The sequence below is a fragment of the Trachemys scripta genome, chromosome 5 (assembly GCF_013100865.1).
Source record: "Trachemys scripta elegans isolate TJP31775 chromosome 5, CAS_Tse_1.0, whole genome shotgun sequence".
Lineage (NCBI taxonomy): Eukaryota > Metazoa > Chordata > Testudines > Emydidae > Trachemys > Trachemys scripta.
In genome coordinates, this window is record NC_048302.1 from 136,868,777 (window position 1) to 136,892,834 (window position 24,058).

General features: G+C 54.5%; 1 protein-coding gene across 1 annotated transcript in view; it reads right to left on the reverse strand.

Moving 5' to 3' along the window:
• The window catches only part of DYSF (dysferlin), a 275,139-nt gene that overhangs the window by 138,373 nt on the left and 112,708 nt on the right, over positions 1-24,058 (reverse strand). Inside the window, exons 24-30 of the mRNA XM_034772554.1 lie at positions 19,275-19,430; positions 11,508-11,639; positions 10,370-10,536; positions 8,730-8,844; positions 7,848-7,953; positions 5,868-6,010; positions 2,235-2,408 (exon numbers count right to left, since the gene is read on the reverse strand). Of these exons, the coding sequence (XP_034628445.1) occupies positions 2,235-2,408; positions 5,868-6,010; positions 7,848-7,953; positions 8,730-8,844; positions 10,370-10,536; positions 11,508-11,639; positions 19,275-19,430 (993 nt within the window). The remainder of the gene's footprint in view (positions 1-2,234; positions 2,409-5,867; positions 6,011-7,847; positions 7,954-8,729; positions 8,845-10,369; positions 10,537-11,507; positions 11,640-19,274; positions 19,431-24,058) is intronic.

Consider the following 24,058-nt stretch of genomic DNA (forward strand, 5'->3'; position numbering starts at 1 on the left):
CACCCCAACCCTCTGCCCCAGCCCTGAGCCCCTCCCAGACCCCAAACCCCTCATCCCCAGCTCCTTTGGGTCACAGGCATCAACAATTTTCTTCAAACTTTTTACCTGGGGACCCAGTTGAAAACCACTGCTCTATGGGATGGAATTGGACCTGTTCAAGTGCCAGCGATCATGGCGCCCCCTGGTGGACCCAGTCAGTTACAGGCTAAAAGCCATGAAATTAGAGCACCAGCATGAATGTTTTGCACCTTATTGTTATCTGGAATAATAATGCAACACTTTACAGCACTTTTCCAACATTCGATAACTAACTAACCCTCCCAACTCTCTGGTGAAATATCATTATCCCATTCTATAAGTGGAGAAACCAAGTCTCAGAGGAATTAAGTGAGAGGCCCAAAGTCAGAGAGAGTGAGCAGCGACACTAGCAATAGAACCCAGGAGTCCTGGCCCCTGAGCCTGCGTTCAGAGCGTGCGGCTCTTCAGGGCATGCAACAGTTCAGATTACTCTCTGGAAAACCTTGAGAGCTCGCAGGGTCGATGGGAATATAAAAAACCTGACAGGATTGAATTCCATGTAGTAAGTTGTTTAAAACTTACCACTGAGTTCAACTATCAGACAAAAGGAAGGACAAAATGTAGCATGAAGAAGAAAAATCCAAAGAGAGGGGGGGAACCCTATAATAGGGGCTTTGTGCTGCAATGGTTGTTTCCCATTTAGCTATTGGAAAAGCCAACCGATTATGAAATCCAAGGTATGAAGCAAGCCAGCATATTAGTTAAACAAATAATGGAAGGGCCCAGAGAGCAGATAACAAGGCTGTTTGCAAGCCTGAGCCCCGAGGTGGGACTCATAGCCATTCGAAATGGCCTGTGCAAACTGTGCCGGCTCCTTTGATGGGGACGTGTCTCTGAGTCTAGGGGGAGGGGTCCAATATTTCAGCGGTTTATTGAATTTCTCCTGTATGGGCCTGTGTTGCATTAGCGACTGGGCCCACACCACCACCCCTGCCCAGCCCTGAGGAAGTTCAGATTTGGAGCCAAGCATCCAGGCTGATCTCTGTGTCAATAAGAAAGGGCTGAGATGCACCCGGAGATCTAAGTACCAAGGCAGGTTGGAGCCACAGTTTAGGAGTCTGGGTTTCCTTGTTGACCCTGGCGAGATTCTACTGTAGATTCAACGACGAGTTGAGTGGGATCCGTGCCCCGGCCGCTGGCCAGATTCACTGCCCGTGCAGCTGGGACTTGAACTGCGACCTTACAGTCCTTAGGCAGCAGCTCTGCTGGGACAGCCTCTCCCAAGCCATGGTGATAAGCGCTGTGCTGCCTTTGTTCCAGCTACAGACCCCCGTTCGCTCCCTTTCTCCCTATCCCGTACAGGTGCGCTGAGCAAGTCTGCTGAGCCTGGAAGCCAGACTCACCGGGCTAAACCCAGCCCTGGTGTAACTCCACGGAGAGACAAGGATGAGTCTGACCCACCTGTGTGTTCAATGGGCATGTTGCAGCAGCACAGACCTGACCCGGGAAGCACATGTTCCCCCGACACCACGAGGAACCAAAAGGAGAGTGGCACCTTGGTTGAGCCAACTGGAGTTGGGTTGGTAGAGACAGAGCCAACCCCACACCCTGCAGCTGTCTTTAATCGAGCAGCCAAAGGCAGACCAAGACCCGGTGGCTGGGAAGTGGAACTAGTCTTACTGGAAAGGTGATTAACCACTGGAACCGCTGCCAAGGGCCAGGGTTCTCCATCGCGTGGAGGCGGATGTTCTTCTGAAAGCGTTGTTGGCTTGCTGTAGGAATCACTGAGTGAAACTCTCTGGCCCGTGGTTTGCGGGAGGTCAGACCGGATGACCCTAATGGGCCCATCTGGCCTCACAATCTATCAAATAATTTCATAGATTCATAGATTCTAGGACTGGAAGGGACCTCGAGAGGTCATCGAGTCCAGTCCCCTGCCCGCATGGCAGGACCAAATACTGTCTAGACCATCCCTGATAGACATTTATCTAACCTACTCTTAAATATCTCCAGAGATGGAGATTCCACAACCTCCCTAGGCAATTTATTCCAGTGTTTAACCACCCTGACAGTTAGGAACTTTTTCCTAATGTCCAACCTAGACCTCCCTAGGTCCCTCCCTCAAATTGGATCTGAATTTCCTGGCTCAAGCCCATTTCCACCCACAATCTTCCGAAACCCCAGGACTTGGCAATAAAGCCTGCCCGGGTACCTACCAAAGCGCCCTCCAGGGCAAAGACAGCGGCCGCTCCGGTGCGCTCCAGCGGCTCCATGCGGCGCCTCCAGCGACGGCGGCGGAAGGTGTCCGTCTTGCGGTAGTTCAGGTGGAACTTCCAGCCAAAGAGAGAGGCGTATTCCCAGCCCTCACCTTCCAACTCCTCCTGCTTGTGCTGCGTGGGGGCAGAGAGCAGGGGAATCACGGCGCTGCAAGGAAGGGCTGTCTGCAGGGGGACAGATCTGCTCCCCAGCCCCCTCCTGGTTCACGCTGATGCCAGGAACTGGACTGACCTCTGGAGAGTGGTGTCAAGTACTCACAGAGCAGGCCCAGGACAAGCAGCCACAGGGCAAGCTTCCCCCATCCTGCCACTGAGCTCCCCCATCCCCCCAGACCCATTCATCACTGGTAGTTCAAACGGGTGCCCCCTTGGTCCAGTTGCTGGTGGTTCTTTGGCATTGATCAGGAACTGTGCTGAGACCCCCAAATTAAGCTGACGGCACTGCAGAGCCATCCAGAGTACAGCCTGTCATTCACAACCATCTCCTTTGCACCCCAAATAGGGATAATTTACCCACTACTGATGTGCAGCCACCTCTGGGGTGAAACAAGGCCACTGTTTACTTAGGCCCAGATCTTCAGAGGTATTTAGGAGCCTAACTCCCATTGATTTAAATGGCAATTAAGTGCCTAAATACCTCTGAGGAGCTGGGTCTTAGCCTGTAAGCTCTGGATGGCAAAGACCATCTATTCATTGTATGTGTGTACAGCGCCTAGCGCAATGGGTCCCCGACCCTGGACTGGGGTCTTTAGACCTGGCCCCACTACAAATAATAAATATGACCAGTAAGTGTTTAACACCACTCCTGGGAGCAGTGGGGAAGAGATAAAGAAGATCATCTACACTTGACACTGAGGGGAACTGAGCTGGGCACAAAGTAATTGACCCCCATTCTAATGTAGCCAGGCTGCCAAAGTTAGCTAACACCCTGATTCTGACCACAGATCGGCCAAGCGCTTTGCTTTACAGCTCATCTGACGCAGACCACGAGCTCAGCTACGACTCGAGGGGAAGGGCACCACCTACCAAGTCCCCCGCAGCACCCTGTTTTCCTTGGGGGTCTCCCCTCCAAGCTGGGGAGCCTGGGGGAGCTGCAGGCCGAGGCACTGTGTCTACAGACTTTCCCATTGTGAAGGAAAAAAGCATCAGGTCAGTTTCTCTCCTCACTGCCCGCATCCCCCTGACTGTGATACTTCAGAGCTTGACAGTATGTTTCCTTCCCTGCCCCTCTTTGGTTATTCACCAGTGAGCAGGGGGCTCCTGACGGATTTCCTCGCTGGTAAACACGGGAGATACTTTCTCCCTAGACACTCTGCACTGGATTTACACTGAGATGGAAAGCGGGGCAGAACTGGTAATGGGAGCTGGAGGTTCTCAGCTCTAGGTCACTGTTTCACATATGGCTGGGGATCAGAAAGTCCTTCCCATGTGACAGGCCTGTAAAATGAGTCAGGCAACTCAATCCCTTGCCCAGCGAATCTGAGATCCTTGGAGGATCGACTGGACCCTGGAGACAAGTCCCCCTCTCTTCAGATTACAGCTAAGGCCCAGGGCGGGGAGGGAAGCTCTGCTTGGCTTCTGCCTGTCCTCTGGATAAGGAGAAGACATCAGCATCTGCTGTAAAATCATCACTCATGTATTTGTACGGTGGTAGGAGCCAGCTGAGATCAGGCCCCATTGTGCTGGGAGCTGGACAAACACATGGTCATAGACAGTCCCTGCCCCAATGAGTTTACAATCTAAACAGACAAAGGCAGGATTCCTATCCCACTCTGCTAGAGGGAGAACGGGGGGTGGAGAGAGCCTAAGTGACTTGCCCGAGGTCCCCCAGGAGGCGTGTGACAGAGCTGGGACCTTTCACCGGCACCAAGTTCTCTTCATCAAATAATACTAAAGGGGCAGGCCCTTCCCCTGCGGGGCTGGCTGGCAGAGCTTAGGTGCCCTGGTATGATTTCAGAGGCTGCCGTGCCATGTCGCTATCCTCTCGGAGCCTCTGGAAAGCCATGGGGGCCCCATCACCCGCTGTGCAGTGGTTTGGCGGTCAGGTCTCCCTGCATTTTCTAGTGAAAGAGGAAAAGAGAAAATCTTGGGGGAGTTTGACTGTCACAAGCCTCCAGGCTGCAGCTGTTTCAACTGCATTCCTGGGCCAACGGCGACACCTAGTGGGGAGCAGCGAGACAGCGGGATGCCGGGAGTATTTCAGAAATTAGGCAGGGAGGCGGAAACCCAGCCCTGGACAGAGCTGCCGGCCCAAAGCCTGGATCGCCCATGCCCACAGGGTCTGATCTCCAGCCGTGAATGTACGGGCTAAATGGGTTATCGCCCCTCGGGGCTCCAATGGCATCTAAGTCCTTGTGCTAGCCTCTCTGCACGGGGGTGGATCTCACCCTGGCCGAATGGCCTGCTGCGCATATTTCACCATAGCCAGGAAAGCTTGGGCGGGCATGTACGTGAGGTGTGGGGGTACCGCGTGTGAGAAGGAATTGGGTGCTGGTGAAAAGTGCCAGTACTGGAAACGGGGTCCTCTGCTTCTCCACATCAACTACACTCACTGCCCTGCTGACACGCCCTCGCCCAATGGGGCTCGGGACTCAGAGACAAAGTCACCTTCCATGCCCCAGTCAACCCTTGGCTTCTCCCCTTCCCCACTGGGACCTGAGCCACGCCTCTCAGCCACTCCTGGCCTGCTACGGGCTCCCTGCGCCATTCGCAGCAGAAACGCCTGCAGGAATCCTTGCGGAGGAGCGTTCTGGTTTTTAATTCTGTTTAACACACAATTCCATTCCAGCGGACATCACGGGGAGCAGCAGCCAGGAGCGTCTCAAGCTGCTCATCCGAAAACAGAGGCACGCCAACATGGCAGCTATTCACGCAAATCTGACACTGGACCTCTCTTCTGCAATTGCCCCATCTGTGCAGCGGGGGACAACGACCCTGACCCACCGCAACGGGGACTGGAATAACTGGTCTTTGTCAGCTGCTCGGAGACATGGGCCGGCTCCTCAGCTGGAGTGAATTGGAGGAGCTCCATCGTCTTCAACTGAGCAACACCGAGGGACACCAGCTGGGGACCTGCCCCATTGACTCCAATGGAGCTACGGCCGACTGACACCAGCTGGGGACCTGCCCCATTGACTCCAATGGAGCTACGGCCGACGGACACCAGCTGGGGACCTGCCCCATTGACTTAATAATAAAACAGCAATAACCTCACAATTATTCCTGTTGTGTCAGTGTCCCAGGTGCTTCTGAGGCCGAGGGGAAGCCAAGATCCCTGCCCAGAAAAGCATACCATCCAAGGGCCAAATTCTCTCCCCCTACACAGGTAGAGTCATACCCCACTCCAGAAGTCATACTATGTAGCTCTCAAACAGGGTTTTCCATCAGATCTCAAAGTGCTTTGGAAAGGAGGTTAGTAGCATCACCCCCATTTTACAGACTGTGAACCGGAGGCAAAGTGACTTGACCAAGGTCACCCAGCAGCCCAGTGGCAGAGCTGGGAACAGAGCAACACCAATGTACCCCATTTGGGGATCTGGCCGTAGGTATTATTCTCCTCTGGGATCGCCATACCTTTTTCAGAGCCTCCATCTGCTTAAGGTCCCTCCTGCGGAGCCGCACCCACCGCCGGCGCCGGCTAGTGTGGTACATCTTCTCTGCCGGCACCCAGGCCTTGGGCTTGCGGTCTGGCGGGATAGCGATGCCGTACTCCCAGCCTCAGAGTAAAGGAGATACCCGGGTGAATGCGGGGATCGGGCAACTGCCTTTGCATCTAACCCCAAGTCATTGCAGACACTTTTAAAATCAATTTCAGTCGGGGTTTTCCTAAATAACAAAGCTCGCTTTCCAGAACCTGCCGGCAACATGCTTTTAAAGCGTGTGTCGCTTCCCCCTCGAGTGGCTGGCCACACAGAGAATAGCAGCTTACTACTGCTGCCGGATGCCAGAGTTACCCCTTTAGCTCAGGGCCGGCTCCAGGGTTTTTGCCGCCCCAAGCGGCGGGAAAAAAAAAAAAAAAAAAAAGCTGCGATCGCTATTGGTGGCAGCTCCACGGCGCCGCTTTCTTCTTCGGCGGCAATTCGGCGGCAGGTCCTTCGCTCCGAGAGGGACCGAGGGACCCGCCGCCGAATTGCCGCCGAAGAGCCCGACGTGCCGTCCTTCCCCTTGGCCGCCCCAAGCACCTGCTTGCCGAGCTGGTGCCTGGAGCCGGCCCTGCTTTAGCTCAAGTGCTAGAGGCTCCGTGCTTTGGACCAGATGGCCCTGGGTGTGCATGCCCTACTGCCAGGCCGCCCAGAGGATTCAGGAGGCCTGGAGCAAAGTGGGGGAGCTGTGGCGCTTGTACTCACCTGGTGGCGGTCCAGGTCTTCGGCGGCATTTCGGTGGCAAGGGGCCCTTCAGTCGCTCCGCGTCTTCGGCAGCACTGAAGGACCCGCCGCCAAAATACCACCGAAGACCCGGAGCGACTGAAGGGCCCCCCACTGACGAAAAGCTGCCGAAGACCCAGACCGCCGCCGGGTGAAGAAAGGGATTCTCGGCCAGGGCTCACGGGGCCCCTGTGGGGCCCAGGGCAAATTGCCACACTTGCCCCGCCCCGGGCGGCCCTGCCTACTGCTGATGCATGCAGGGGCTGCTCTGAGGACATTCAACTCTAGGGTGTGACCTTAGAACAAATCCCTCTAGGGCATCCAGATGGTTCCCAGCATTTCTAGTCATTTGTCCCGGCTGATTTGCAGTCCCCCTTTGTCCATCTGGGAGGGCTGAGTGGTTAACGTGCTGGCCTTGAACTCCAGTGGGGTGTCCCAGTGCTGCCTCAAGACCCACTCACAGCAGCCCGGTTAAGCAATCTGAGGGTCCCTTCAATCAGTAATTCTGTGATGGGGTGCCTACCCCTTCCTCTGGGTGCACACTACTCAGCTGACTGCTTCGCACTATCAGGAAGCGGAGATCCAGCCAGTTGCATCTCACCCTCCTCCTAGTAACCCCTTGTGTCCCTGCACATTCCTTTCCTCCTTGGCATTCACACCCTTCCAAGACTCAGCAGCCATGGGCATGTCCCCTTTTAGCTTGGCTCTGTCAAAGCAGTGGCAGTCCCTTTAGGGGACTTTTGTTGCTCTCTCTCCCGCTTGTCGGTATCTTTCTGGTGAGGAATCCCGTCTATGGCTGTGCTAGGGATCTGCTGGCCTCTTCTACGCTGGCCCCTTTCCCATCGCTGGTCCAGCACGAACAGAGGGGTGAAAACGCCTTTGCCCTGCCGGCACGAGCGCTTCCATCCCTACTACCATCAGCGGAACAGTCCTCGTGCTAGACTGATGGGGGAGAGAACTCCCAGCGCAGACGCATCCCGGGATCCATCAGCTCCCACTGCCGTGAATGGAAGTCTCTAGACCCATGTAGAATGGTTTTGTCGCTCTCGTGGACAAAGGGGGACAGGTAGGCTGGGATGGGGAAGCTGGGTGCAGGGCTCCTCCCTGGAGAGGCTGTGGCCACGGTGGGCAGAGTAAAGGGGGATGGGAGATGGGGGGAAGCTGAAATATACATAAGGCTCTGGCATACCTCTCTCATCAACCGCTCGGTTGAGATCCGTGTCCCATTCCACGTCTTCCCATTTCCATCCTGGGGGACACTCGATCTCCTCCTTAGGAAGCACTTTCTCCCCGTTCTGGAAGACATGGGGAGCGTTTACTGAGCAAAACTCGGCCTATGAGCGCGCCCACAGCCCACGCTGACTTCCAAGACGGCTGGCGACAAAGCCTGACTCGTATCAGTTCTGCTTCTAGCCTGTGAGCCCTCTGGACCATAGAGCACCAGTGCCAGGCTCCATCCTGATGCTTTGTAAATAGTACCCACAGATGGAAATGCTGCAATAGCTCAATCGTTTGGGTTGTGCTGAGACTCCCAGCAGCGACTCGCTTGCTCTGCTAGATATGGACCAATGAGACAGGGAGCCCTCCCCAGATGGACAGCCCTTGGCCGGACAGTGCAGAATGGATTCCCTGAGAATGCACAAGGGGATCCGCTGATCAGTGCTGCAGTCATTTCCCGACGACCCCTCTGTGAAATGGTTTCAGTGACTCTTAACTTTTTTTTTCGGATCCCTCTGAGCAAATACATTCCTGAAGCCTGAGATGTGAAAACTGACTCATTTGTAGGTGATTCCAAAATCTAAGCCAGAGGCTACATTTTCACTCGGTTAATGTGGGCATGGTTTGACTGACACTATTAATAAATAACCTAGCTCTTTTCACCAATAGATCTCAAAACACTCTACAAAGCAAGCCAGTATCATTATCCTCATATGGCAGATGGGGAAACTGAGGCACAGAGTGGGGGAAGCGGCTTGCCCAAGGTCAACCAGCTGACCAGTGGCAGAGCCAGGAACAGAATCCCAGGACAATCAGGGGGGTTCCCTCAGTCTCCAGCGAGGGAAGTTCTCACCACATCCGTGTAGGCGTCAGCCATGTGGATCCACTGGCCTCCAGGAAGCCGGACTTGATTCTCAAACACTTCCTCTACAAAGCTCATGTGACCGGCGTCCGTGTCGTAAAGTAACCTGCATCCAGGGAGGATGAGAGGGAAAGAAAAGTGATTGAGAGCTCCCCCGCATCACCGCCACAAACTCTCGTCCTTTCAGCCAGCTGCTGCCTCCTAGATCCCAACCCGTTACCCACCGAACGGAAAATGCTCACCAAGGCCGCTGAGCAGATGCCTAGAAAATACAGCTGGATTGTTGACTACTCTAGTTATAGGTGCTTCCAAAGCAGACATGAGCCTGAACGGCAGGATCCCCACTGCTGTTTGAGCTGGACACACTATTCCAGCTGGATTCGCTTCTTGGGTGAACCTGTGTTGTGCTGCACCATTCAACAGCTGCCATGTCCCACCCCAGAGGTGGCTGCATTTCCATGGTGGGTGAAGTAACACCCGCTTATACAGGGCCACTGTCTCCTGGCAGTTCAAGAGCTATGGGAGGCCTGAAATACCATGGATCGTGGCCCCATTGCCTGGAGCCCCCAGGCAGTGGGAAGGTGGTGCAAAGGGATCTCCCAGCCCTGTACAGTAGACAGCTGAGCTCTCTAATGCCGCTGTCCATGGAAGTATGGGACAAGTGGAGATCATAGATTCACAGATTCCAAGGCCAGAAGGGACCACTGTGATCATCCAGTCTGACCTCAAGACACGGGCGAGGTGGGTCAGGATCAAAGGCCACGGCTTATCCCTTTGAGCCCTATCCAGCTGCAGACCAGAGGAATAGACAGACCGGTGGGTACCAGGCCCAGGCCTGTGGGTACGTGCAGTGAGTGGATCCACTGGCCACCAAGCCAGCACGGGCCACTCTTGCGCTCTTGGGCGGCAGAAATTCCCCGCAACCTGCTTCCAGGTCCAGCCCCTCCAATCCCCCAGGTAGGTCCCACACCCAAAGCTCTTTTACTTGGGCTCTGCACTGGGGGCCAGCAGCTTGTTAGCTTGGAAGCTCTTTTCAGCAGGGACCATCTTTTTTGTCTGTGTTTGTACAGCACCTAGCGCGACAGGGGGCCTGGTCCACACCGGGGGCTGATAGATGCTACTGCAATACAAATCATTTTAGTTTAATACTTTAGGAAGTGCACTGAATTCTTAACAGCTGTCAGGGGAAGAGCTGGGCCCCGGACCCACATCCCTCTAGGCTGCCGGACGGTTTGCTATCAGGTCACTACATGCCCTTAGGTGTTTATGGGCCGTTGGATGAAACATCTTGTAATTGACAAATGCTATTTAAACAGGGGGCTCCCGTGCCCCTGGCTGAGGGACAGATTCATAGATTCGAAGGCCAGAAGAGTCCACTGTGATCATCTAGTCTGACCTTCTGTGCATCATAGGCCAGAGAACTTCCCCACGATCATTCCCAGAGTCCAGCTTTTAGCTAAACATCCCATCTTGATCTAAAAATTGTCAGTGATGGAGAACTGGTAAATTGGGAAACTGTTCCAATGGTTAATTACCCTCTTCTCTGAACCCTCATCAGTTGACCAACATCCTTCTTGAGTTGTGGGCACCAGAACTGGACACAGTAAGAGAACACCAAGCGATCTACTCACGTCTTCTCCGGGCTGATGAACCAGTCCCCGGCCCACGTCCAGCCGACGGAGGGACGGAAACTGTCCTTAGGCAGTTTGATTTTGCCGGTCACGTCACTGTATTTGGGGTAGGTCAGGCCAGTCGTCCCCCAGTTCCCAACCAGCGCCAGCTTCACCTGGTTCTCATACTTAAGACATCAAAATGAGAGAGACTTTCAGGATAACAGTTGGGTTGGTTGGAAAGAGACCCCCAGAGACCAGCTACTTGGGAGTAAATTCATTACACAGGGAAGAGCATTCCATCACACAGGCACTTTGAGGGATATAGACGAAGGAGTGGCCTGAGAAGCCGACTCCGTGCAGGCCACCAAAGAGCATGGCCATGATCTTCAATGGCTGTTGGCATGAGCGGGATTTGAATGAGTGCCCCAGAGGTGAAGGACCCAACCCCCTTCTCCAGTCCCCTGGCTCAGGGTCTGCTTGGAATGACTGTGTTTACAGCTGAACTGTGGCTGTCCTCCTCTGCACCAACTGGCCGCAGAGCCCTGACGTCACTTCCTTCCGGGGCAGGACGCTTACCTGCCACATTAGCGCCCCTAGAGGGAAGAAGGGGGAGGACTCAAGGATCCAGAACTCATGTCAACCTAAGTTCCCTGTAAACTGCGCGGCCGCACGACAGCGCAGCAGCCTATTAAGTGCCGGGCAGGCGCTCAGGGAACCTAGCCCTGGCAGACCTGCCGTGGCCAGTGGACAGGCGCCCCTCCCCCAGCCTGAAACCAGGCCCAGCCTGGACCTGCCCTAGCCAGGGGAGAGGTGCCCTGGCCCACCACAGCGGGGAGAGGTGCCTCTCCCCACCCCCCAGCCCAGGTGCTGCTGCAGAGAGAGAGAGAGAGATGGAGTCCTCTCTCCCCGCTGTAGCCCTGGGGCAACCTGTACCCGAAACCCCTCATCCACAGCCCCACCCCAGAGCCCACATCCCCCCATACCCCAACCCTCTGCCCCCTCCCACATGCCGAACCCCTCAGCCCCACCCCGCCACATGAATTCTGTTATGTACACCAGTATGGAGGGGACGTGTGACACATCCCCTCCATCTTGGTGCACGTGACAAAATTCATTCCGCACAGGGTGGGGAAAATGAACACTGGTGTCCACTCACGGTTTCTGCAAAGACGGAGAGCTTCCCTTCCGCGTACTTGTTAAACTCCTTCTCGTCTACAGCCAGCCCAAACCAGAGCTGAACCCGCACCTGGGCCGGGATCCTGGGGCCCATGGCCTCTTCCTGTGGGTACTGCCAAAGAAAGGGAACCCAATTAATAGCCACAGGGCAGCGGTTGCTCGTTAAGGGTAAGGGCTAACGCCCGTCCAATAAGGATGAGAGAAGGTGGAAGCAGAGCCCTACTCACTCCTGGGCAGCCAATGACACGGCCACGCAGGCATGGAAAGGAGTGTGTGGTGTGATCTATAGTGGCCTCACTGCCTAGAACGCGCTCTCGGACAACAGAACCCCACGCTGCCCCTGACAGCTGTGCCCTGTTAGGGAGCAGGGCTTGTGGCAAAGCTAATCTCCGGGCAACCTAATGAGAGCAGCTGGCTTATAGTCAGTTGCCTGATTGGCTCCACCTGTCAGCAGACCAGGTCTTAAGCCCAGTAGCAGTTCACTGGGTGCTCAAAGTACTTGCCCGCTGCTGCACCTGTGTTACTCCAGGTAACCCAGTCCTGCCCTTCGGCTCTGATTCCTGACTTCGGCTCTGACCCTGGGCTCCTATTTCTGGTCCTACCACTGGGCCTGTCTCCTGCTCCAGCCATTGGGCACGACTGCCCCACATCCCGGTCTCTGCCATGCCCGGTCCCTACTCTCCACACAGCAGTGGCAGCCTACTACTGAAAAACAGGCTGGTGCTGGTGCTCCAGATTTTGGTGCCTAGGATGCTTAGCTCCCTCCATCCTTTAGCTGGAGTGGTGCCCACGCTGGGCAGGGGGCTGCATGCCCGGAGGGGAGGGGAACTGCCTGCCCATGGCCCAAAGAGCTTACAGTCTACAGGTAAACGGGGCAGGCAAAGGGAAACTGAGGCAGAGAAAGGGGTGGGGGAAAGTGAGGCTGGGCAGCTGAAGGTTGACCACGGCTAGGGTTACCATATTTCCACAAACAAAAAAGAGGACACTGGGGGGGGGGAAGCCCCGCCCTAGCCCCGTCCCATCCACTCCCTCCCACTTCCCACCCCCTCAGAACCCCAACCCCCCCTGCTTCTTGTCCCCTGACTGCCCCCTGCTGAGAACCCCCTACCCTAACTGCCCACCCCAGGACCCTACCTGTCCCCTGACTGCCCTGACCCTTATCCACTCGCATGGGTGGCAGGGTTGTAGAAATTTTGGTGGTGCCCAGAACCCCCCACCCCACCTGCCTAAGGCTCTGGGAGGGGGGTTGGGTGGGGGGAGGAGGTCTGGGGTGCAGGTCTTGGGCTGGGGATTAGGGTGCAGGTTCTGGGATAGAGTTTGGGTGCTGGGTGCAGGCTCTGGGCTGGGGCAGGGGGTGGGTGTGCAGGAGGGGGTGAGGGGTGCAGGCTCTGGGATGGAGTTTGGGGGTGAGAGGTGGTGCAAAGGGAGGGGGTGCAGGCTTTGGGAGGAAGTTTGAGGGCAGGAGGGGGTGTGTGGGAAGGGGGAGGGGGATTGGGAGGGAGTTTGGGGATAGGAGGGGATGCAGGGGTGAGGGCTGTGGGTCTGGGGATGAGGGGTTCATGATGCAGGAGGGGGCTCAGGGATGGAGCAGAGGATTAGGGTGTGTGGGGATGAGGGCTGGGGCTAGGAGGTTTGGGGTGTTGGAGAGGCTCAGGGCTAGGGTGGAAGGGCAGGGTATGGGCAGCCTGTCTTCCCTGGTCCCTACTCCCCACACAGCAGTGGCAGCCTACTATTGAAAACCAGGCTGGTGCTGCTGCTCCAGATTTTGGTGCCTAGGATGCTAAGCTCCCTCCATCCTTTAGCTGGGGTGGTGCCCACACTGGGCAGGGGGCTGCATGCCCGGAGGGAGGACCCGGGGGCAGCAGACAGCAGTTGCTGCTGGCTCTGGCAGTACACGCAGACAAGGGAGAGGCAGACAGGGAGGGGGGACCCACGGAGGGGGGGATGCGCAGAGGGGGGATGGCAGGTGGAGGCTGGGGACCCATCCAACACTCCCCCGCTCCCTGACTGCCCCCCCCGACTCCTCTTACCATTCTGGCTCCACGTGGGTCGGTTTGTGTGTTACACAGGACTACAGAGAGAGGGAGGGGGGAGCAGGGGAGGGCTCTGGCTGCTGGAGGCCAATGGGAGTGGGTCAATCGGCCTAGCCGCCCAATCAGCAGCCACACTCTGCATGGAAGGGAGGGAGGGAGGCGAGGGAGAAAACCTCCCGGGACATTTTAACCTTGTTACCAATTCCTCCCGGACGGCTATTTAGAGACGCAAAAGCCGGACATGTCCGGGGAAATACGGACGGATGGTAACCCTAACCACGGCAGGCAAGGGGCGGGAAGAAGGGGGGAGTCCAAGAGCCAATGACAATGCAGCAAAAATGATCAGAGGTCTGGAGCACATGACTTACGAGGAGAGGCTGAGGGAACTGGGATTGTTTAGTCTGCAGAAGAGAAGAGTGAGGAGGGATTTGATAGCAGCCTTCAACTATCTGAAGGGAGGTTCCAAAGAGGATGGATCTAGACTGTTCTCAGTGGTACCAGATGACAGAACAAGGAGCAAAGGTCTCAACTTGCAGTGGGAGAGGTCTAGGTTGGAGATTAGGAAAAACTTTATAACTAGGAGGGTGGTGAAGCACTGGAATGGGTTCCCTAGGGAGGTGGTGGAATCTCCTTCCTGAGAGGTTTTCCTTGACGAAGCCCTGGCTGGGATGATTTAGTTGGGGTTGGTCCTGCTTTGAGCAGGGGGTTGGACTAGATGACCTCCTGCGGACCCTTCCAACCCTGATCTTCTATGATTGTATGATTCTAAATGCTGAGCGACAGGATGATGTCAAGAGGCCATGAAGTCCTTTCTGGCAGGCCCTGACTTTCCTGCTGCACCCTCTAGCCAGTGCTGGTTGCTCTGGGGACGGAGCCCCGAGGGTCTAGGGAGTCTGCCCACTAAGAACTCTCTGTGGTTGCAGCTCCCCTGTGGAGGGTCACGTTGGATTGGGGGGTGGGTAAGGTGAGCTGGAAGGCCCTGATTTTCCACCAGTGCGCACCGTCCCGTGGTGAGCACATGTGAGGGGTCCCAAAGCACCACCAGTGCCCTGGAGCGGGTCTGTGCCAAACGCCAGCCTACCAGCAGACAGGGCTGTGGAGCAGCCCCGGTTCCATACCGGCTCCGAGCCCACAGGAATGGGAAGCAGCAGACACAGGCCGCTACAGCCAAAGCGTGAGTCTGACACACGGGGACAGCTGCCTGAGAAGGCCCTGAGCCACTGCCCATGGGCCTGGAACCCCTGTGCCACATCCCCAGCATGCAAAGCGGACTGACAGACACAAGGGGGTGTTGGCCAGAAGCACATTGCCATGCTGAGAGGCCATCAAAGATTGCAAGCTCCCGCCATGTGCCCAGCAGTCTGGATCAGCTAACACTGCCTTCGCTAAAGATACAGCATGTGGACGTGTGCTGAGGCCAAATTCTGTCCAGTGATGCTGGTGTAAATCCAGAGTGGCCCCACGGGAGCCAGACACCTCCAGAGTGACCCCTGAGTAAATGAGAGCAGAATCTGGTCCCTTCTCTTTAAAAAGCTTCTAAACTGTGTAATTAAGTGCATGGGCTGGTACCTCTCAGGGGTAAATGGATCTGCTCTGTGCTCTTTATGTAGCCAGGGAGATGTACAATAAAGCTCAGCACTTATATCGCATCTAACAACATCAAACGGCTTCCCGACTGCCAACCATGGTGTGTGCCCTGCCGCTAGAGGGTAATAGCCTACTACTGCAGCCAGGTAGTGGAGTTACTCCATCAGCACAAGCGGTGGAGGCCTGTGCTCCAGGGCTCGACCCCTGATGAAGACTGGTTCTTTGGGAGGGAGGAGTTGTTACGATAGCCAGGTGGGAAACGGTTTTCCTGTCCCATGAAAATTTTCAAGGTTTCAAAATCTTGCCTGTTTTGCATCGGGGTGAAACCAAGAGCTTTTGAATAATTTGGTGAAAAGCCAGAGAGACAAACCCTCTACAGAATAGTCAATAGTAAGGCCCCCACTGTGACTCAGGCAAAGCAAGGACTTGAACCCGGGTCTCCCACGTGAGCATCCTATCCACTAGACAACTGGCTACACTGAAGTGGAAAGGGCTCACTAGCTTTCTCTCTTTCTCGTTTTGACTGACCCTTTCCTGTGAAAAGTTTTGGTGAATCGAGATACTTCCAACAAAAAAACTATTCCGAAAAGCTCCAGACCAGATCTAGCTGTTCCATACCATTCCTCACAACACTCCTGTGAGCGAGGTAGGCAGGGGAAACTGAGGCAGAGCACAGTTAAGTGACTTGCCCCAGGTCCCGCAGCAAGCTAGGGATAGAACCCAGGTGTCCTGGCTTGCAGTTAAACCATGAGACAGCAGTCTTGTGGGCGGCTGACCTATTTTCACCCAGCAAAGAGCAGGGGACAGGATACGACTCTCTGCAGAGCTGTTGGTGCTGTTTATCTACTGGTGAGACGACCTTCAAGACTAAGACACTGAAAGCGGCCAACATATTGGAACAAAAATAGAAAAAATAAACAGTGAAATGTCTCGTTTGGTTTCTTCGCTCTCACTTGCTTTTTTTTTTTTTTTTCAGTGATGCTAGTTTTCCATCCATAGCTGAAGTTGAGAAAAAAACAAAATATTTTGCTTCTTCCTTTCCTGCCAGCTGTTTTTTAGAGCTGCAGCTCCCAAATGGGGAGGACTGGAGAGAAGACATTTCATTCGAGACACAAGAAGCTTTCTTTGGCAAGGGGATCATAACTTCAGTTCGTTTGGGTAGCTGCGGGTTGGGAATTTGAAACCCCCTCAGCCAAATTCTGTCCTCGTTTACAGCTGGGTAATCCCGCTGACTGCAAGGGGGTGGTGAAACAATCCCAAAACGGTGGCCCTTAGTGGAGATCGGACCCAGACACTTCTGTGCTAAAAAGCACAGGCTTCTAGCATGGGAGCTACAAGAATGGCTAACTGGTAGCACTAGTAGGCTCTTATCCCCTTTGTGAGCCAGCAGCTACAGAGGAACCTAACCCATGCTGAACCAGGAGGTTAGCCTTGAACAGAAGTAACCGGGGACAGAAATTGTGAGGAAGGGACTCTGGGTACGTCTACACTGCAATAAAAGACCTGTGGCTGCAAGTCTCGGGAAACAGACTAGCTGAGGCCGAGGGAAAGTTACTTAATGTCGCTCTGCCTCAGCTCGACTGTAAGAGGGGAAGAATTGTATGTCCCTGTATCCCAGCAGTAGTGAGGGACTCCACGGTGATGAGGAAGACAGATGGCGAGCTGGAGAATGACTGTGCTTTGGACTAGCTGTTTGATCACCTCCTGTGTTACTCATAGACTTCAAAGCCAGACCCATGGGGATCATCTAGATTGAACTCCTGCATGTCACAGGCCACAAAATCCCACCCACCCACTCCGGTACTAGACCCCTAACCTCTCGGCTGAGTCACTGACATCCTCAAATCAGGATCTAAAAGAATCCACTGTTGACTCTACTTCAAACCAGCGAGTGACATCAAACCAGGTCCAGCTCACCATGTCCAGTACGTGTCGCAGTCCCACCCAAAGTAACACCACGCTCACAAAGTTCTATGGCTGACTCTGCCCACGGGGAAAACCCTTTGAAGGGATAAATTCATGGAGGTTAAGTCCATCAATGGCTATTAGCCAGATGGGTAAGGAATGGTGTCCCTAGCCTCTATTTGTCAGAGGGTGGAGATGGATGGCAGGAAAGAGATCGCTTGATCATTAACTGTTAGGTTCACTCCCTCTGGGACACCTGGCACTGGCCACTGTCGGTGGATACTGGGCTGGATGGACCTTTGGTCTGACCCAGTACGGCCGTTCTTATGTTCTTATGAAAGAGGGAGGCAGTGAAAACGTTGGTGTTGGGCACGCAAATCAGTGCCAACAGACATTCTGGAGTGGGTTTTCCACGACAGCTCCCAGTACCTGCTGGGAGTTGAAAGCAGGTTCTGCTGCTAAGGACGGCCAGCCCCGGGAATACTTACACTGTTGCTGTGGCAGCTAGCCCTGTGGCTACGGTGGAGGAGCACTGCACCAGGAGACATTTTCCCCTTGCGAGTGTGAGCAGGAGCAGCTCCCCAGTGAACAGCGGATTCTTACCAGCAAGTTAAAGAAGTATGGGCTGGATGAATGGACTATAAGGTGGATGGAAAGCTGGCTAGATTGTCAGGCTCAACGGGTGGTGATCAACGGCTCGATGTCTAGTTGGCAGCCGGTATCAAGTGGAGTGCCCCAGGAGTCAGTCCTGGGGCCAGTTTTGTTCAACAGCTTTATCAATGATCTGGATGATGGGATGGATTGCACCCTCAGCAAGTTCGCAGATGGCACTAAGCTGGGGGGAGCGGCAGATACGCTGGAGGGTAGGGATAGGATACAGAGGGACCTAGACAAATTGGAGGAATGGGCCAAAAAAAATCTGATGAGGTTCAACAAGGACAAGTGCAGAGTCCTGCACTTAGGAAGGAAGAATCCCATGCACCGCTACAGGCTGGGGACTGACTGGCTAAGCGGCAGTTCTGCAGAAAAGGACCTGGGGGTTACAGTGGCCGAGAAGCTGGATATGAGTCAGCAGTGTGCCCTTGTTGCCAAGAAGGCTAATGGTATATTGGGCTGTATTAATAGGAGCATTGCCAGCAGATCGAGGGAAGTGATTATTCCCCTCTATTTGGCACTGGTGAGGCCACATCTGGAGTATTGCATCCAGTTTTGGGGCCCCCACTACAGAAGGGGTGTGGACAAATTGGAGAGAGTCCAGCGGAGGGCAACGAAAATGATTAGGGAGCTGGGGCACATGACTTACGAGGAGAGACTAGGGGAACTGGGGTTATTTAGTCTGCAGAAGAGAAGAATGAGGGTTTGATAGCAGCCTTCAACTACCTGAAGGGGGGTTCCAAAGAGGATGGATCTAGACTGTTCTCAGTGGTGGCAGATGACAGAACAAGGAGCAATGGTCTCAAGTTGCAGTGGGGGAGGTTTGGTTGGATATTAGGAAACACTATTTCACTAGGAGGGTGGTGAAGCACTGGAATGGGTTACCTAGGGAGGTGGTGGAATCTCCTTCCTTAGAGGTTTTTAAGGCCCGGCTTGACAAAGCCCTGGCTGGGATGATTTAGTTGGGAATTGGTCCTGCTTTGAGCAGGGGGTTGAACTAGATGACCTCCTGAGGTCCCTTCCAACCCTGATATTCTATGATTCTATGCCCATGTAGCAGGTGTAGTGCTGCAGTTGACATTAACACCTCTAGGTGCCTTTGGGAGGGGTGTGGAATCCACCTCCTCCAGAAAGCTAATCATTGTTAGTATATTTTGTTCCGACATCAGAGGCCAAGTACTATGCTCCCCATTTACAGATGGGGAAACTGAGTCACATAGGGGGACACAACTTACCCAAGCACAGCCAGCAAGCCAGGATTTGACCCAGATCTCTTGACTCCCAGGTGACTACTGGGTGGCAAACTTCGCCCACTGTGGGTAAAGTCTTCCCTCTGCACAGTTGGGGAGCAAAGACATACACCAGAGCACTCTCCCCTCCCCCTCACCTTGCAATCCCAAATAGGAGCGGAATCCAAACCCGAAACATCTGCTATTTTTACAGGCACTGCTGGGTTTATTTTTTCCCTGTTTACAGATTTCCCTGCTGGGTTTTGTTGGTTATTTTTTAAGAGGAGAAAAAATGTTATGAAAAACAAATAGACATTCAAAAAGAAGAACCCAACCTACTTTCAAAAATATCGTCTGAAGTTTCCCACAGTTCTTGCCACAGCAGTTGGCGCCGGTCCTGGAGAAAAGCACTTCATGGGCTGGCACCCGGGCGTAAGCCACACGCTTGTCTCCTCGAAGCATCCAGATCACTATGTCTGGCAGGCTGTTCTGGGGCTGGAAAACATGGTGGCAGACAAATCGCATCTATCCAGCCTCCCCAAATCAATACCATGAGTCAACAAAAATCCAGGCTGAAAAGTGAGACGCGGAGAGGGAGCGGTGGAATCTCAGCAGGCCTCACCACAGAGCAGGCAGCTGGCAGGGTCGCAGAAAGCAGAGACGGGAAAGACCCATCATTATTAATGGATTACAGTAACGCTTACGTGCCCCAGTGGAGAACAGGGCCCCATTATGCTAGGCATTATGTAAACACAGAGTAAGACAATCCTTGCCCCAAAGAGCTTACCGTCAAAATAGACCATATGGAAAAAGGGTGGGAGGGGAAACTGAGGCACCAAACAGGGATTGGACTTGTCCTAGATCACACAGCAGGTCAGAGTCAGGAACCGAACCCAAGTCTGAACCCAGGGCCCTACCCACTCGACCACCCTGCCCCACTGTTAGGCGGCTAGACCCACTCCTGCCTTTAGTAGTTGCAGATCCTCAGAGTCACCTGCTGGTTTTTTGGGGGTGTTTTCCTGTGTGTGAATTTCACTGCCCATGAAAGGGGTCAGGCTATTTGACCTCAGCAGGAAGGAGGGAGGATGCCCCCTAGTCTCCAAAAGCCCTCACCCACAAAAGCATCAGGTGTGGTGTCAGCCTGTTTAAATGTGGGGGTAGTAGGTGGAGCTCACAATACCAACAAAAGGAGGAGGACACAGACCCCAGAATTGAACACAGGGATGGGGGTGCAGGTCCCAGGATCCAAACAAGGGATCCAGAAGGGGACACGGAGCAGAGGACCCCAGATAGTGCCCACTGCCCCGAGGAGGAGTCCAAGGAGCCAGTGGATGCCGCCCAGAGAAACTCTGCCCCAGAGTCCCAGAGACACCACCCATACCCCTTGCAGCTTCCCCCTCCTGGCCTGGGGGCCAGTGCCGAGGAGGACATCCCTGGAGGCTGAAGGCCGCTGGCTGCGCACAGAGCAAAGACAGCCTGGCAAGGCAAGGGGATGCTGTGGTGGGCTTTATCTCAGCAGTTTAGTCTCTATGGTTTAGTTGGTCTCTGCTGGTGGTGCCAACAAGGACACTGTCTGCTGCCAAGTGATGTGGGCACCTGCGCACTACCCACAAAAAAAAATACCCACCGCTGTTTGGGTAGCTGCCACCGACCAGCTGTTTGGCATCTGGGGGAGGCACTTGGGGGAGGGCAGAGAGCAGGGAGTGGCAGGTGGGCGGGGCCTTGGGGGGTGGAGTGGAAGGGCCTGGGGGCACAGCAGGGGTGGAGCACTCCTGGGGGAAATGAAAACCCAGCATCTATGGGTGTCACTCCTTCAGCTCAAGCAGGAGAGCTGTGGGCTTTCAGTGCGAAGGTCCTGGATTCACACGCTGATGAAGACACATGGTGGGAAGGGTCATCACACTAGGATTCAGCGCCTCAGCAAACATTCAGCACGTGCGCTAAGTGTAGCTCCCAAGCAGGGACTGGGTATCTCAGTTATGGAGCCTTCTGCCTGTCAGTCAAAGGTGCGGGCCCCGCACAAGATCAGAATTGATCACAAGCTGTTCGTTTCTCGTGATTATTTGGTGGCCTTCTCCCAAGAACCGCCACTGTGCCCGGCCCCCTTCCTGTCAGACACAGCAGAGAAGGAAAGGACTGACTGGGACATGATCACTGAACGCCCCCACTAACTGGGTTTGCGTAGCAAGCCTGCGCGATGTGTGTCACATCCTTCTCTAGTGGCTGCTCCAGAAAGAGGATAAGAGCCTACTGCTGCCGCCCGCTAATGGACTGACTCCTTTAGCTCAGGTGGTAGCGCTCTGTGCTTTGGTGCTGCCGGCCCAAACCCGCTGATGCCATGGGGGAGGAGTTATACTGGCACCGATGGTGTCAGAGCCGGGTAGTTTCTATGCATCACTAGAGGTCGTGCCGCGGGGCTGTCGTTTTGGCACCTTTCGTCAGCTCGACAATTCAAATCAAGACAGAAAGAGCGCCTGTCCCGTGCCAGTCCTAACTCAGGAGCGCAGAAATCATCTTACCCCGCTATTCCCCTTCTGCCGCCTGCCCATTCCCCGGCGAGCCCCAGCCCGCAGGACGATGCTAGAGAGGGTAAAGCTCAAGGCTCGGGGGGGAAATTTCAAGCCCACCCAAACACCGTGCATTTGAAATTGTAGCTCAGACGCTGAAGTTATCGGGTTCCGCCTTAGGAGACGTGAGGGGGGATGGAGTGGAGATGAAGGATGAATGCAGAGAGACAGAGACTGTGACCAAGGAAGCAAAGAGAAATCCAGTGAAGAAAACAGCAGCAGAACAGCCTAGATTATTATCCTCAGCACCGAGGGTCCTATTTGCTTCAGCAAACGCTCCCCTAGTGTCAGGGCACAGGATCGGGCCACTGATGTCTAAGGAAACCTGTGAGGACTTGTTTCCCCCTCCCATCCCAGCCGGAGGCGGGCAAGCAAGGGCAGCCGACTCCCTTCGCTAGTCTGGACGCAGACTGGGCCTGCCCTGCCAGCCCTATGACTTCAGGACCAAATGTTCTGTTTCAAAGCTGGGGCTGGCAGAGTCACAAACCAGAAACCACTGCGGCTCTGGCCCACGCTCTGAAATGTGCCTCCCTCTCCCCTGAGAGAGAGTCTCTCTCTCCACAACCACAGCGGCTGGCAAGGGCACCCGGGACCTCCTGTGCTGACCCCAGTGCTAAAGGTCTGGTGGGGGGTGAAAATAGCCTGTCCCCAAAGGGGAGCGAGGGACTTTAGACCCCATTAAAGGAGGAACACCACAAAACCCTTCCTGTGGCTCCAATCCCCAGACAGGGAGGCCAGCTCCTTCTCTGCTGTGCTTTCGCTGCGGGTGGCTTTAAGGATCACAGAAACAGTCACCGGGCTGCAACATCACACCCCCCCACAACTGCCTGACCAGGATCTTGGAACAACCAAAGAAGAGATGGATCCCACCCCTCCGGAGAATCCAGCCCAGGTTTTACACCGTGCTGCTGGCTGGGTGTGGACTCTGGGGACCAGCAGCACCCCATCTGGTACAAATCAACATAGCTCCGCTGAAGTCAGTGGCGATTTCCAGCAGCTGAGGTTCTGGCCCTGGGCATTTAAACCCAAATCACTCTCCCACTGAAATCAATGGTAAATTGGTTGGCCACGGCTGTGGGGGGGTCTCACGCCCTATAGGGATAAGTGCGGCATAGGTTGAATGTAGAGGGAATTAATAAAACTCCAACTCTGGCACCTTGCTACCAAATGTCATGGCTTCGTTTTAAGGGGCGTCCCATAACCCGGAACCACCAGGCCCAGTTTTCAAACACGGGCGTTTTAAGGAGGCTTCCAAACTCCTGCCTTTGATGTCGGAGTTGGCAGTTGGGCTGGCAAATTCCCCTGGGTTTGAAAATCAGGCCTTAGAAAGCTTTGATGGCTTGGAAACCAGAGGCTGCACCCCAAATTAACAGGCTAGACCCTGGATGTTCTCAATCCTGCCATTTAAGGTATAAAGCTAAGACCGATCACCAGCCTAGATCCAAACACCGCCCAGATTTCAGGGAGTCGGGATTCAAACAGGGGGCTGGGCCCTACCTTGGATAATGGGCTGAACCTCCAGATTCCCCAGCACCCCTGAATTTTAGGGACATTTGGATAAAGATCTGGATGCCCCTCACTCACCCGCACCCCCCTCTAGAACAGAGTGTGGCAAAGAGGGGCAAACCGATTGCTACCGAAGCTAATGGATAAAATTCACCCCTGTGTAGAGGGTCCGTCTGTATATCAAGAGCTTAGGTGGGATGCACAGGCCTTTGCACTGGCGTTCTGCACAGTGGGGACTGTCACCCTCTGGAAAGCCAGCTGGCTTAAAAGCAAACCTGACCGGGGCAACATTGTCTGTATTGTGTATTTCTTCTGAGGTTAGAAGCCCAGCCAGCCACTGCCTTTAATGAAACTCCCAACAAAACTGTTCTGGAGATCAGAGAGTGGTGGCGTAAAGTGTAGGCCCCATGTACAACTAGCATCTTCTCATTCACCAGACCTGCCCCGCCATGAGCCTCAGACTCAGATCTGCTGACTTGACTGGCTCAGACAAGTTCTTACCACTTCTGACTCGTGTTCGGGCTTAGCCATATGGCGAAATCGACCAGAACAGCTCCCCACGCGGACACTCGAAGGCTAAGCGGCGCTGCTGTAGCGCTGCACTGTAGATGCGCACTACAGCGTTCTCCGGGCACTATATTCCCGAGAGGCGGAATTCTTCCATCAACCTAGTGCTGTTGACGTCAGGGGCGAGGTCGGCATAGCTCTCCCGATGTATGTTTTCAGTGTACACCAGCCCTTACTCTGGAATAGCTATAGCACTTTAAATTCACTCCCTACCTTATTCCAGAACACCTTCCGTGTATAGACACGGCCTTAGCCCTCCAGAGCTAGCCCAGCTGTGGGAGGGTGTGCTAAACATCTCCTCTGGCTTGTGCATCAGCAACAGTATTGCTTACTAGGTTCCCCCCAGGCCTTCTCTGCACTTAAAGGTTTGTCCCTTTAATTATTTAATGGCATGATTAAAGCAGAACTGCAAGGCTAGCATGGATGCAGTTATACCAGCATGACGTGCCGTTACATCAGTATAGCGTATTCCAATTCAGTGAA